The following is a 14,824-nucleotide window of genomic DNA, read 5'->3' as shown; positions in this document are numbered from 1 at the left end:
CTCCCTGCATGGAGCCTGCTTCTCCCTCTGCCTGTGTCTCTGCCTCTCTCTCTCTCTCTCTCTCTCTATCTGTGCCTCTCATGAATAAATAAATAAAATCTTTAAAAAAAATGGGCTTGAAATATTCTCTTGTACCAGAAAAAAGGGAAGTGCTCAGAAGTCTAATAGGAGATGTAAAAAAGACACAGAAGCCAGCTTGAAGGGAATCCCTCCATTTTAGCCTCAAAGATTAATAAGTATAATTAATTTTAAAACTGAATAAATAAAAATTCATCATTCCGTGGTAATAAATACACACATAATAAAGAAGATAAATAGGAAAAAATCTAATTTGCATTCCATCTTATAAATATTATCCCAACTGCTAAACTGATAATGAAAGAGAATTAGGTTGTGACTCTGCCATTTTTTGGGAACTCTTTCCCTAAATAGCTTTATCTTATCAAGCTCTGCTTTACTGAGAAATGGCAGCAAATTAATATAAAGATATGACAAAGTTAGAAACTCACCATTCTGCAAACAGTAAAGAAATAATTGATTCAGAAAACAATCATGAACACATGTGTAAAACCAGTAGGTGAAAGGTTGCTGGGGGACAGGATATTTACACAATGTCACCCCACAGATCTCTGCTCATAGCAAAGGGAAAATGACATCTATATCCTAGATATCTGCCAATTTGGGACAACTTGAGTTTGTGTCTCCACCACAATGTTACGAACATTAAGCCTCAATCTAAGCAAGCTTTTGTGTTTTTTTTTTTAAAGATTTTATTTATTCATGAGAGACACAGAGAGAGAGGCAGAGACATAGGCAGAGGGAGAAGCAGGCTCCCCACAGGCAGCCCGATGTGGGACTCAATCCCAGGACCCTGGGATCATGCCCTGAGCCAAAGATAGACAGTCGCTCAACCATTGAGCCACCCAGGTGCCCCCAAGCAAGCTTTTGAATAAAAATTCCAGTTTACTGGAAATACAGGAACAAGATAAATAATACCAGGAGAAATTAAACAGATAAATAAGAGAAAAAGATGGAGGGGAATACTTCTAGATTAAGAGTCTAAAGAAATATAAAACCATTTGAGGGACAAATGGAGAAATCTAAATAGGGTAGACAGTAAATGATATTAGAGAATACTTAAGTTTTCTTATATATGTTAATATTATGATTATGCTTTTATTCTCAGGAAATGATATGCTGAAGGACTTTAGGCATTAAGTGTCATGATGTCAGAAACTTAACTTTCAAATACAGCAGAAAAAATATTAGATGCAGATGTTCAAGCACATTACTAAGTCTAGGAAGTAAATGCACAGATATTTATTTGAGGCCAGTGACAAATTTTTTTTAAAGTGTTATCTGTTTGGCACAGGACTTATGGGAGAATCTGCCTTAGCAACGGTTCCTAAAAGAATGAAGAAGATAATTCATCAAATTGAATGAAGAGGATGGATTTTGATATGTTGAATGTAATTTTACTACTTCTTTCAACATCCTTATTTTTTATCTTATCAATAATGATTTTATTTACCATAGAAACTTCTATAAACATAACTCTTATGGTTAGTAAGGGATTACTATATTTAATTAGGTATCTAGCATAGTATTTAACTGAAGGTAAATTATATTAGACCAAACCTGTGGTTCGTTTTCTATGGTTTGTTTGCACAACAAACTCTATTATCACAATTTGTGATGAATCAGTTATCTACTGTAAAGGGGACAGAACAGATTTTTCAATTGTACATATCCTCCCAAGAATCATTCATTTAAAACCATAAGTGACTTTACCAAATACAAAGATTCAAAGAACTCTGGCAACCTAGACCTTCCAACTACTTTTCAGAGACTTAAGAGTGATACCTGGGCGCCTGGGTGGCCCAGTTGGTTAAGCATCTGCCTTCGGCTCAGGTCATGATCGCAGGTCTTGGGATTGGGCCCTGGATCGGGCCCCCTTGTTCAGCGGGGAGTCTGCCTTTCTTTTCCTCTACCCCTCCATGCTGCTTGTGATCTCTCTCATATTCTCTCTCTCTCAAATAAATAAAATCTTAAAAAAAAAAAATAGGAAGATGAGAACTATTTTTACACAGTGTCTATTACCTTGGCCCATAACCAGGAAGAAACTATTAGGCTCTTACCAGTCTCTAATGTATTATTCTTTGCAAATACAGTTTTATTTAAACAAAAAAACTTTTAAAAATTAACAAAATAACTGTAATGTACAATCAAATTATAGTGATTTGAAGAGGATCATATCCTGCTTTAATTTACTCATAATTTATCAGTACCTTTTCATTGTCCTGGTTGTGTTTACTCACTGGTGATGTTGGTACATAAAGATCAGTTTCATCAGCTACTTCATACTGTCTCCCAGACAGAAAATCCCGTAGTTGACTCTGTAGAAAACATAGAAGGTTACTAATAATACAGCGCTATGCCAACTATAAGTACTATTTCACACCAAGCTCTACATGGTGTCATCCCGTGTACAGTTTTATTACCCGATCTTTGTTGACAGTGAGTGTACATGGAATTAAACTTTCTAACAAAATGCTGCCGTTTCCAATGGCCATACTCAAAGAGTTTACAAATTGAGAGTTAAAAGATAACCATGGAAATTTAATCTAAGCCTTTTATTTTTATAGAAGAAAATTAAAGACAAAGGGCTTACCTAAGGCACATAATAAATGCTTCATCTTGGACTTATATATAAATAAACCTAGTGTCCTAACAGCATATTTCAAGCAAAATAAGAATTTCCATAAAAAATAATTATAAAGAGATATTTGCTTTCACCCTGGCACAGCACTGAACATCTCCACATTATTTATTCTAAGGGCTCTAAGGTCACATAGGTATTCGCATACCCCATTCCTAATGAGCAAACCTGGAGGGAACCTATGAATGGAATTAACAAAGCCTAATGACATTGCAAACCACCTATCCTCTCAGCGATTGCAAAATTATAATGAAAACAATTCACCAATATATACTTCTTAAAAGGCAATAATAGCATTTGCCACTGTTCTTCTAATATGATGAGCTGGAACTCAGAGCTAATCATAAGAAAGAAAAGAACTAGAAAGACTAGGATTTTGTTGTTCATAGGTTGAATCTCAAAATTCAAGTTCACTAAAAAAAGAATTTGCTTTTTTAAAAATAAGTTTTGACTTCTACTCCTTTGTTACAAAGGACAACTTAGGGGGCGCCTGGGTGGCTCAGTCGGTTAAGTATCTGCCCTCAATTCAGGTCATGATCCTGGGCTCCTGGGACCAAGCCCCTGTCAGGCTCCCTGCTCAGTGAGAAGCCCGCTTCTCCCTCTCCCTCTACCACTCTCCCTGCTCATGCTCTCTCTCTCTCTCAAATAAATAAATAAAATATTTTTAAAAGAAAATAAAAACAAAGGACAACTTAGATACCTATTATCTAAATACTAGCCAGAAACATTTAATGACCACCAATGATGTTACAGTGCAACTTTTCAATATTTAAAAAATTGATGTTATGAAATAATTCAGTCATTATCTTTCAGAAGAAAAATCCTTTGGGAAGGTGTGTCTGAAAATCACTGTTTTTTAAAAAAATGTTTATTATAATTCCAGTATAGTTAACATATAGTATTACATTAGTGTCAGGTGTACAATCTAGCAATTCAACACTTCCATATGTCACCCCATGCTCATCACAAGATGTACACTCCTTAATCCTCATCACCTGTTTCTCCCTATTCCCTGCCGCTCTGGTAGTTTGTCTTCCATAGTTAAGAGTCTGTTTCTTGGTATGTCTCTTTTTCAAAAAGAATTTACTATTTAACAAATTTTGAACACAGGTAGTCCTCACACTTGTGGTTATGTTTTCAGAACAGATATTAAAAGCAAAGATTTATTCTTCCATAAACACAATGTTATTTTTTTTAAATGGGATAGTATTATCCTCTGGTTTAAAACTATTTTCATGTTTAATGACATGTAAAGTACAATATTCTAGATCAGTTCACTGAATATGGTCCAAGGACTCCTGAGGTTCCTAAGACCCATTCAGGGGACCCAGGAGGTTCTCCCTTTTCCAACTACGTACCAATGTGAATCTGAATTTTCTTGATATATCAATCAAAACAACATACCAAACAGAAGCAGACATGAGAATCCTGCTATTTTCCATCACACATGACATTAAAGATATTTCTAAAAATGTAAAACAGGGTCACTAGCCTCACAATTTATTCTTGGAAAACTTATTCATAAAATACTATTCATATTAACATGTAATAGGTTTGTTATCAATATTTATTAACTGTTACTTTAAATGTATCTCAATTTTAATCTTTAGTAACAGACATGACTCATACAAAATCTCCTTGTAGTCCTAAATAATTTTTAGGAGTGCAAAGGAGTTCCTAGACCTAAAAATTTGACAAGGATTCTAGATAATAAAGCATAAAGCTTTCTGAGGTAAGCATAAAAATCACAATGGTTTTTTTTTGTGATACATTATTAATTTTACTGATTTATACCTTTTTATCCTCATATTAACTATATTTCTCTATTCCATTAATGGTTACCTCACGTTCCTATACTCACATCAGATCCATTTCTATCATCATTTAAAAGTGATAATGCCTCCTACTTCCCGGCTCCCGCCTCCCCAACAAACTACAATAATGAGATCCTTAGGTCACTGCCCTCTTCTTTCAGGACATGCTATCTAATTTTTGTTCTTTTTAAATAGCTTATTCTTTCCACCAGGAAACTTTTATTTACCTTCATCCTTAAGAGTTTGGGAATTTTACCAGGATGTCTACGTATGAGTCTTTTCTCTTCAATAGCCTGGAACTTCATAAAGACTCTAAACTAACAGACTCAGGGAAATTTTATCATAACAAATGTGGTTACAAGAAATATTTTATTTAATCATGGCATCTTCTGCATCTGTTCCTTTTTCTCCTTCTGGAATTCCTATCATTTGTCATGTTAAATCCAATCTCCAAGTTTCTTAACTTTTCCTTCATGATTTCTTCATCTTCATACTTTTCTCTCTGTGCTTTAAATATTTATTTGACTTTCAGAATACGAATTTGTATCTGAATTCATCTGTTGTGTTGGGAAAACTTTCCTTTTTTCTTCTTTTTTTTTTTAAACCTAGAAAGTCTTATGTTTAGGTGTATCCTTGAATTTCTTACTTTAATGGAATCAAGTTGTCATTCACCACTAAGAGCTCTATTCTGTTGGGCACATGTGTTTCTGAGGTAACTCATCTTTCTGTAGCTGCTGGGATTCCTTAAGTGGCTGTTGTTTTTCTTCATTGGCTTTTTGGGGCTTATAGCCTTGACTGTTGAGGTACCTGAAGTGATAACAATTTTAGAAGCAATAGAAACTGAAATAGTCTCTAGTCTTTATGAAGCATCAGTGGAAAAATAAACAGGATGCCAGTCATCTGCTTAAACCAAGGGAGAGTCTTCTTAGGTCTTCTTGTGGTCTTTGAAGGATCACCAATAGTATGCTCACCCATTCAGTTCCTTCTCGGCTTCCTGAGAGTCAAAGAATCCTGGCACACTCACAGAGGGTATTTGTTGACCTTCCCCAGAAGTTCCCAGATTTCTGAGGGCTGCTAAGCTCTTCTTAAGATCTACTATTTCTTCTCCTCAGCCCAAGTCTTCAATGGTTTTCAGATAATTGTTCAATTCATGAGAAAGCAAACTGTACGAACTGTACCAACTGTCTTCTACTTGGACTTCAGTTAGAATCCAAGGTCTTATAAGCTCCCAGATGTCCACAGACCCTGCATCCTTGTTCCCCAAAAGAGGAATTATAATGTATGAAATACAGGGGAAAGGGGCATTGTTCAAGTTATCATGCTACCAGAACAGCCTTATCTTACCTTTATCTTAATTCCTCGTAATTCCTGCCTTATTTAGGCTACAATAAATAAGAAACGAAGATACGTAAGCATATGTACCTTTAAAGACATTTTCAGGGGCACCTGGGTGGCTCATTTGGTGAAGCATCTGACTCTTGGGTTTCAACCCAGGTCTTACGGGTTTTGGGATCAAACCCTGCATCAGACTTGGTGCTCAGTAGGGTATCTGCTTGAAAATTCTCTCTTTGCCCTTCCCCACTCTGTCTCAAATAAATAAATAAATCCTTGTTTGTTTGTTTTTTTTCTTTAAACACACTTATAAAAAAAAAAAAAAAAAAAAAAAAAAAAAAAAAAAAAAAAAAAACACACTTATAGCATAAGTTAGGGTTATTTTAGTGCATATTTGAGGAAATCAATCTAGGGATCTATCTTCCTGCTCACTTTTTCTTCATTGGAAATTTCCCTGGAGCAAACAAATATGAGAGATCAAATCTTCCATTTTGAGTGCAGAAAAATTTCAACTTCACATACTATCATCTCAGCAGCTTCCACTCCACTCCTGATGTTCTGCAGAACATGTTGACATTTGGAGACACAGAACTCCCTCCAATGTAGATCTATATATCTCATAGTATGGTTGATTCACTTAAATGAAGAGGTTTACGATAAGAGTTAGGAGCAAAGGATAAGATGAAAATAATGTGTCCAAAAACCTCAGGCAGATTTTACTCCCATTGGCTTTATTAGAAGATTGTCTTTGTTGTTCCTACAATCAAATACTTATGTTTGATTAGCCTCTCTAAAATAACTATGTGAAAAGTAGTCAAAAATTATTTCTACAAGCAAATAAAATAAGGTAGGGAGAAATGGAAAAAAATTATCTTCCCTCACACTTATCATTACCATATTGTATGTATGCTTGGGTGTCTTAGAAGGTTACAACAGGGGGGCCTGGGTGGCTCAGTTGGGTAAGCGTCTGCCTTTGGCTCAGGTCATGATCCCAGGGCTCTGGGAGGGAGCCCTGAGTAGAGTCCTGCATTGAACCCCCTCACTCACTCAGCAGGGAGCCTGCTTCTCCTTCTCCCTCTTGCCCCTCCCCACCCCATGCTCTCTCTCGTACTGTCTCTCAAATAAATAAAATCAGAAAGAAGAAGAAAGAAGAAAGAAAGAAAGAAAGAAAGAAAGAAAGAGAGAGAGAGAGAAAGAGAGAGAAAAGAAAGGAAAGAAAGTTATAACAGGGCAAAGGGTTCCATTATAGCCCACTGAGCCCAAGACAGCAAACTGCCTGCCAATATCCACTCTCCCCTTCTTCCTCAGTAACAGAGATTTTGTTTTTATTCTGGCATGTTACCCAGAAAAAAAAAAAAAAACAAAAACAAACTATTTTCCATCTCCCCTAACATCTTGGTGTGCCATGTAACTAAGGTTTGGGCAAGGACATGGAAGCAAAAGAGCTATATGTCTCTTTAAAAGGAAAGGAGAGTGCTGTGCTCCCTTGCTACTTCCTGATACTAGGAATGCTGATAAGGAATCTGAAGCTCCAACAGTTATCTTGGATCTCAAATGATCTTGCGGGTAGAGGTCAAAAACTAAGATGGGAGAGCAGAATGACAAAAAAATCCTCGGTATCTGATAACCACAGAGCTATCACATCAGCCCCAGAGGCTTACCTTAAGACTCCTTTTATAAAAGAATGAGATAAAGTTCCATTTTCATAAACCACTGTTACTGTGGAGGTTTCTATTACAAGGAGCCAAAACATGATTTCCAAGTATCAGATGGAAATATTTATCAAATATTTTAATATCTTAGAAAATGCAATAAACATTTTCTTCTAATTATATCTACAATTATTTAGTTATTACCAGTATTTAACTACTACTTTAATGGTACCCAGCAAACGTTAAGATAAAGAAATACATTTCAACACTTTAAAACAAACTAGACACATCCAAATATATCAAGTCTAATGTATATAAAACCAAACTGCAAAGGATGGCATCCCATTAGTTTTAAAATTTATATTCAATAAAAAAATAAAACAATGAATATGTGTACATGTAAAAGAAAAGGAATAGTATATAACTTCATCTTTATTGCATCATACTATCATCACAAAAGATACCTCATCTCAGTGAAATAGTATTTTTAATCCATATAAAGAGTCATTGCAATAATTTATACAACATATGCCAAAAGAACAGATGCACATTAAACCAAGAAAGTAAAATAGAAAAGCAATCCTTGGCACAAATTCAAAAAGAAATCACACATTTGGAACTGATCTCTTTGTTAAAATTTTTTGATCTAGTAAGAAGCTGTTTCAACCAAATAATAACAGAATTTCAGCAAAATTTACCACTGAAATATTTCTTTCCAGTAATAACTAACTTTCAGGCAGCTGGATTTTCTATTTCTAACATGATCTGAAAAGCAAAAGCATTATCAAGGTACTATAAATGCTAACACCATAGTTTAAAATAGAAATAAATCTAGCCAAATTTTCATTTAAGATAGAATTTAAAAAAAAAATACTTACAGGGGATATGTTGGCATTATATTCACAACTAGAAATCAAAATACATTTTTTATAAACATCAATCAGATCTAGCATATTACTCTTCTTTAAGAAATCATCATAAGTCTTCTTAATGTCCTCATAATGGTCAATCACTTCCATATTTTCAACTGATAAGTTCAACTTCTCATGTAGGAAGTATTTCCAGGTCAATAAGACATCGCTCAGAGAAACGGTAAATTCTCCACTGTGCTGAAAGAGACAATGCCAAAAATAAAAAGATAAAGTTGGATGTCAGAATACTCATTACTTATAATTGAGATGGGAGTACACATTGAATTTTGTTCAAAAATTCAATAGAAAAGGCTACATTAAATTCTTATTGAAGAGAACATCCAAGTTGAGTTATGGAATAATTTTAAAACCAGATATAAAAGAAAAAGATTTTGATGGTTTTATAAAAGATAACTATGGCAAGTTTGTGCATGACAAAATTAGCAAATACATAGTCATTCTTCACTAAACTTCTACTCAGTTGAGGAATGTGTGGGCAGTGTGGGCAGTTGAGGAATGTGTGGGCAGTACTTAAGTAGCACTGATTGGTGAAACATTTGATTCTGTTAATATTTAGTTCCTTTCAGCTCTTCTAATGTATTTTCATTTAAATTCAATTAGCCAACATATATAGTACATTAGTCTCAGATGCAGTGTTCAACAATTTATCAGTTGCACATAACACCCAGTGCTCATCACATCACATGCCCCCCTTAATGCCCATCACCCAGTTACCTCATGCCCCATCCCTCATGCCCACAGCAACCCTCAGTTTGTTTCCTATAATTAAGAGTCTCTTAATGGTTTGTCTCCGTCTCTGATGATTTCCCATTCAGTTTTCCATCCCTTCCCTTATGATCCTATGTTTTCTATACTCTACATACAAGAAAAAACATATAATTGTCTTTCTGACTTATTTCAATTAGCACAATACTCTCCAGTTCCATCCACATCATTGCAAATGGCAAGATTGCATCCTTTCTGATGGCTGAGTAATATTCTAGTGTGTGTATGTGTGTGTGTGTATCACATCCTCCTTATCCATTCATCTGTTGATAGACATCTGGGCTCTTTCCATAGTTTGGCTATTGTGGACATTCCTGCTATAAACTTTGGGGTGCAGGTGCCCCTTCAGATCACTACATTTGTATCTTTGGGGTAAATATCTAGTAGTGCAATGGCTAGATCGTAGGGTAGTTCTATGTTTAACTTTCTGAGGAACCTCCATACTGTTTTCCAGAGTGGCTGCACCAGCTTGCATTCCCACCAACACTGTAAGAGGGTTCCCCTTTCTTTACATCCTCACCAACATTTGTTGATTCCTGTCTTGTTAATTTTAGTCATTCTGACTGGTGCGAGGTGGTATCTCATTGTGCTTTTGATTTGTATTTCCCTGATGCCAAGCGATGTAGAGCATTTATTCATGTCTCTTGGCCATTATCTGTGTATGTCTTCTTTGGAGAAATGTCTGTTCATGTTTTCTGCACATTTCTTGACTGGATTATTTGTTTTTGGGGTGTTGAGCTTGATACATTCTTTATAGATGTTGAATGTTGGATACTAGCCCTTTGTCAGATAAGACATTTGCAAATATCTTCTCCTATCATGTCGGTTGCCTTTTAGTTTTGTTGACTGTTTCCTTTGCTGTGCAGAAGTTTTTTTACCTTGATGAAGTCCCAAGAGTTCATTTTTGCCTTTGTTTCCTTTACCTTTGGAGATATAGGTCTAGCAAAAAGTTGCTGTGTGTGCTGAGGTTGAAGAGGTTGCTGCCAACGTATATTTAATCTCTTATTTAAAATTTTCAAAGCCATAGTGAATTACCATATACCACACACTTCCAACTGTTAGTCTTAAAACATGATCATAAAAATTAAATTTTTTAAAACCATGTTTTATTTCATTACTGTTCCAGGGAAAGCAAAATATCAGTACTAAAACCTTGGGTCAGAGAATTTAGATTCTTCTCTGCTCATGGACACACTAAACTATAAACAAGTACTAAAAAGCAATGGTTTCTTTCTCTAAGTTGCTGGGTGTTCCTACTGAGTTGAAATTGTTCTTTTTTTCTCTTCTTCAATATCAATAAGATATATTAGTCAGCAGACATACTGAATTGAAGGCTTTTTTTAATTGATTGCATTCTGCTCCCACTTAATATCCCAAATATTAATAATGGTGCCCTCCAAAAAATGCTAGCCCTAATTCAGTAAAAAATTCTAGCTACTCCCTTCCAATGCAGCATGAATAACAAATACTTTTAAGTACCCATATGTGATTTAGTGGAATGTATTATGTTGCTCTCTTTCACAGTTACGTTTCCTTAATATGTTAGTAGTTTCTGATAACACCAAGATCTTACCATCATTTGCACTGAAAGATGGATGGATATTTTAATAAAACTATAATTCACTGGAACCAAAATTGTAACATCTTCAGCCAATGAAGAATAATAAAAAGAATCAAACAGAGCCAAATAATATACTATTTTTTACATATCCAACCCTTTAAAATCTATATTTCTTTTATCAAAATCAGCCACATTTTCTAGTCAACTATCTCAATTTAAGACAATTATGTCCAAACTGCCTTAAAATAATTAACTTTTTACTCACGGATATGGAGACAACTAAGAAAATGATCCTTACTGTCCCTTGGAGAGACCTGTTACATCAAAATTATAAAAATTAATTATAGGGGCACCTGGTGTCTCAGTCAGTTAAAGTGTCTGTTTTCAGCTCAGGTGATGATCCCAGGGTCCTGGGATCAAGTCACGCATCAGGCTCCCTCTCTAAGCAGGGAGGCTGCTTCTCCCTCTCCCTCTGCCTGCCAACCTGCCCACTTGTGTGTGCACACACGTGTGTGCTCTGTCAAATAAATAAATAATTCTTTCAAAAAATTATATTTCATGAAACTAATTCAATGAAAAACCAAAAGAAGTAGTAACTCTCAAGCCTTGAATCCATAACCCAGATGTAAGAAAGATTTGTAATTTCTCAGCATTGCATCAAAAATGATGTACTTTACTTTGCAATCCCACAAAAATTACACAATAAAATTTCCAAATGGTATTTAAATTAAATAAATCCAGCTATTTAGAGTTTGGAAACTAAGTTGTTTTATCTCAAAAATTCCTAAAACTATTTTGATACGACATCCTTTATGTTAAAAATAAATTGAAATTTTGTCTAATGTAAATGTACAATTCATTCTCATTTTGTTGACTCTAACTAGTTAAACTACACAAACTCTTGATCTTGTGAGAAAAGGTCTTGACTAGATTAACAGTGTTTATACTGGGATTGTAAAAACATTTTAAATCCAAATAAAAATGTACTCCAGATATCAGTTTTCATGATCAGGTGCCCACCATGACAGCATATTCTATTATTCAAACCAATAACAACTGATTCAGAGAGCTCGTGGTCAAATCAGAAAATGTTTTGCTAGGAAAACATGCCAGCTGGCTATATCTGAAGGAAGTTCAAGATGGTCAATGTTTTAATTCTCTGATGGACATAAAAAGGATTGTATTTCATAAGAATAAAATGAGGAAAAAAAAAAGAAGGAGCACTTTTTCAGAGCACTTGTACTCTGTATATTTTGCTGAAGTTATTTTTATAATTATTCAAAAACTTAAATTTTACATTTTTAACTAACTGGAATTTTTGTTGTTATCAAAACAGAAAAGATAGCAGATCCACTTAAGAGCATTAATTGGCTCTGTGACCTTGGGTAAAATACTCAGATCCTGTGAATAGTTTTCCTTGGTTATAAAGTGAGATTTTACAGATTAAAGAATGCCTGATAAATAGTACGTGATCAAAACATGTCAGTTTTCTTTCTCTTTTCTTATTCAAAGTATAATAATTGGGTTTTTTGTTGGGGGGGCAGATAAATGTAAGACAATTGTAAAATCTATTTCTTCTTATTTTGTTATGTCAATGTTAGGTCATTTTCAAATCTGACAGTCAACCACAGGCTGTGACTTTCCATGAAGTTATAAAACTAATATCTTTGTTTCATCCAATAGAATATTTGTAATGTTCTTAAAGCTATTTAAGATGAAAAACAGCATTTATAATTTAATTGCCAGACAGAATCAGACCATGAAGTCAATTCTAAAGAAAGGAATAACTAAAACACTATTTGCAACTTAATAATAAAAGTCATATATATTTGCCATATGGTCCTCAATGAATCTAATAATAAGTTAAATCTCTAGCAGTATAAAACTCCTAGAGGTCATCTGATTTAAGCTAAAAAAAAAAAAAAAAAAACTTGCCCTCAGAAAACCTAAAATTCATAGATTATTTTCATATACCTTTTATCTCCATTAAAGCAGCTAAGAAAACAAGCATGCGGGCAGCTCCGGTGGCGCAGAGGTTTAGCACCGCCTGCAGCCCAGGGTGTGATCCTGGAGACCCAGGATAGAGTCCCACATCGGGCTCCCTGCATGGAGCCTGCTTCTCCCTCTGCCTGTGTCTCTTGTCTCTGCCTCTCTCTCCCTCTCTCTCTGAATAAATAAATAAATCTTAAAAAATAAAAATAAAACAAAAACAAAAACAAAAATAAATAAATAAATCTTTAAAAAAAAAAACAAGCATGCCAATAGACAAGCTAACAACTCCACTAGGTTTTCTCAAGTTTTATTGTAGTCAAATTCAGCTGGAAGAATCATACTTTAGAGATTCGCATCCTCAAACTTTTGAGAATTAAAAACCTAAATAGAGCTCAATCACAGAGTGAAAAATATAGGCGAAGCATATATACAACCAACTCCAACTTTTATGACTATCTACTACTTATGAACGCATTTGCAGGGATATGTGCATGCTGCTTTATCTTGCTGAGTGACTTAGAAGTCTGAGTCAGGCAGTTGGGGCTGCCTGAGCTAACTCCATCTGAGAGAGTCAATCAGAACTGCAGCTCACCATCTCCATTGCATACAGGCACACACATACACAAAGTGAGAAAAGTTCAGTTGCAATTCACCTCTCCTCTTCTTTCCCACCCAGAGTCTGAACTTTCACAGTGAATTAAGTGAATTAGCAAGTAGAAAATTAAGTAGAAAGAGATCCTGAGTGAGTATCCACAGACAAGCCCTGAAGAAAAAATGACTTGAACTGAGTGCTTCAACAGATCAAAATTTTTGCAGTGAAAACTAAATTTTCTTCAGGGTACATTTCACTTACCTTTTTGATATATTTGTTTCAAAATATTCATAAATAAAGAGAAGGTAATTTGAACATGGTCTGCTTAATTTCAAAATGATAGCCTGCCATTACTATACAATAATGATTCTTAATAATTGCCTCAATTTCTCTCCTCATTTTCCAGTGAATGGCCACCAAAGTTTAACCTTTAGCTACTCTATTCCATTTATATAATATCCTCAGAATCCATTAATTACCTTAGTACCATTTCTTCAGGTTACTAAAGAGGGAGAGTATTTTTTTAATGCTCAGGCAGTAAAATTGGAAAGACTTCAACATGAATTGCAATGGAGAGCAAAGGAAAGAGACTTTACAATTACCCTTGGGTAGTCTAATGACTGAGTGAACAATGGTATATAAGACTGCAACTAAGAATATGAACAAGATGGTAAGCTGAGAGAGGAAACAATGTGGTCTACTTTTAAAAACTGATGCGGAGACCTTACTGGGGCATCAAGGCAAAATGTCCAGTAACTACCTGGTCACACCAAGGAGGACTCAGTAGAGAAGTCTGGCATATAAATACTGGTAAACAATGTAAGGGGAACATATCCAGCGTAGGTAGGTAAAATAGAGCGCATCAGAAGCTATCAGCAAAGTGTGCTACAAAGAGAGTATCTAAAGTACATGCAGAACTGTTTTAAAGAGTAATAAAGAGATAAAAAATAACTCAATGGTAAAATATGCAAAGGATATGTATGAGTAGACAATAAAAAGAAGATACCTAAACAGTCAAATAACCATTTTAAAAGATGTTTAAATGCTCTAGTTAACAGAAAAATTAAAATGAAATATTATTTTTCTTTTTTCCAATGAAATATCTAATATAGCGAAAAATAAGAAAATGGTACTCTCCTATACTGTTGATATAAATGTAAATTCTAATAACCAAGTTGAAGAGCAATGTGATAGCATCAAGTTAAATTAAAGATGTATCTATCATATGACCTCCTGTGTATGGGGCCTAGAGAAACTCTCATTCTGTGCACAGACATCTCATTTCAATGAAGAATTGTTTATAACACCAAAAATACCAAAAATATCAAACTTCAAACAACCCAATCCATCAATGAGTAAAATATATCAGTCATACAAAGGATGATTGTTAAAATGAATAAATTAGATCAACTTTTCTGTCTATCAGCACCTAAAGAGTTCTTGAAAACAATGCTGGATAATAAAA

General features: G+C 34.7%; 1 protein-coding gene across 7 annotated transcripts in view; it reads right to left on the bottom strand.

Annotated features, from left to right (window-relative positions):
* Nucleotides 1–14,824, bottom strand: part of LOC112654403 (PARP1 binding protein) — a 67,029-nt gene that overhangs the window by 41,143 nt on the left and 11,062 nt on the right. For all 7 annotated transcript variants that reach the window (XR_007402320.1, XM_035699191.2, XM_049094166.1 and 4 more), the window contains 2 exons: nt 8,396–8,626; nt 2,289–2,396 (listed from right to left, as the gene is read on the bottom strand). Coding sequence is in view for 6 of the 7 variants with exons in the window: in XM_035699191.2 (XP_035555084.1) it covers nt 2,289–2,396; nt 8,396–8,626 (339 nt within the window). In the remaining variant the exon portion in view is untranslated. The remainder of the gene's footprint in view (nt 1–2,288; nt 2,397–8,395; nt 8,627–14,824) is intronic.

Source organism: Canis lupus, chromosome 15 (genome assembly GCF_003254725.2).
Source record: "Canis lupus dingo isolate Sandy chromosome 15, ASM325472v2, whole genome shotgun sequence".
NCBI classification, from domain to species: Eukaryota; Metazoa; Chordata; class Mammalia; order Carnivora; family Canidae; genus Canis; species Canis lupus.
This window is presented reverse-complemented; position numbering and strand designations above follow the sequence as displayed.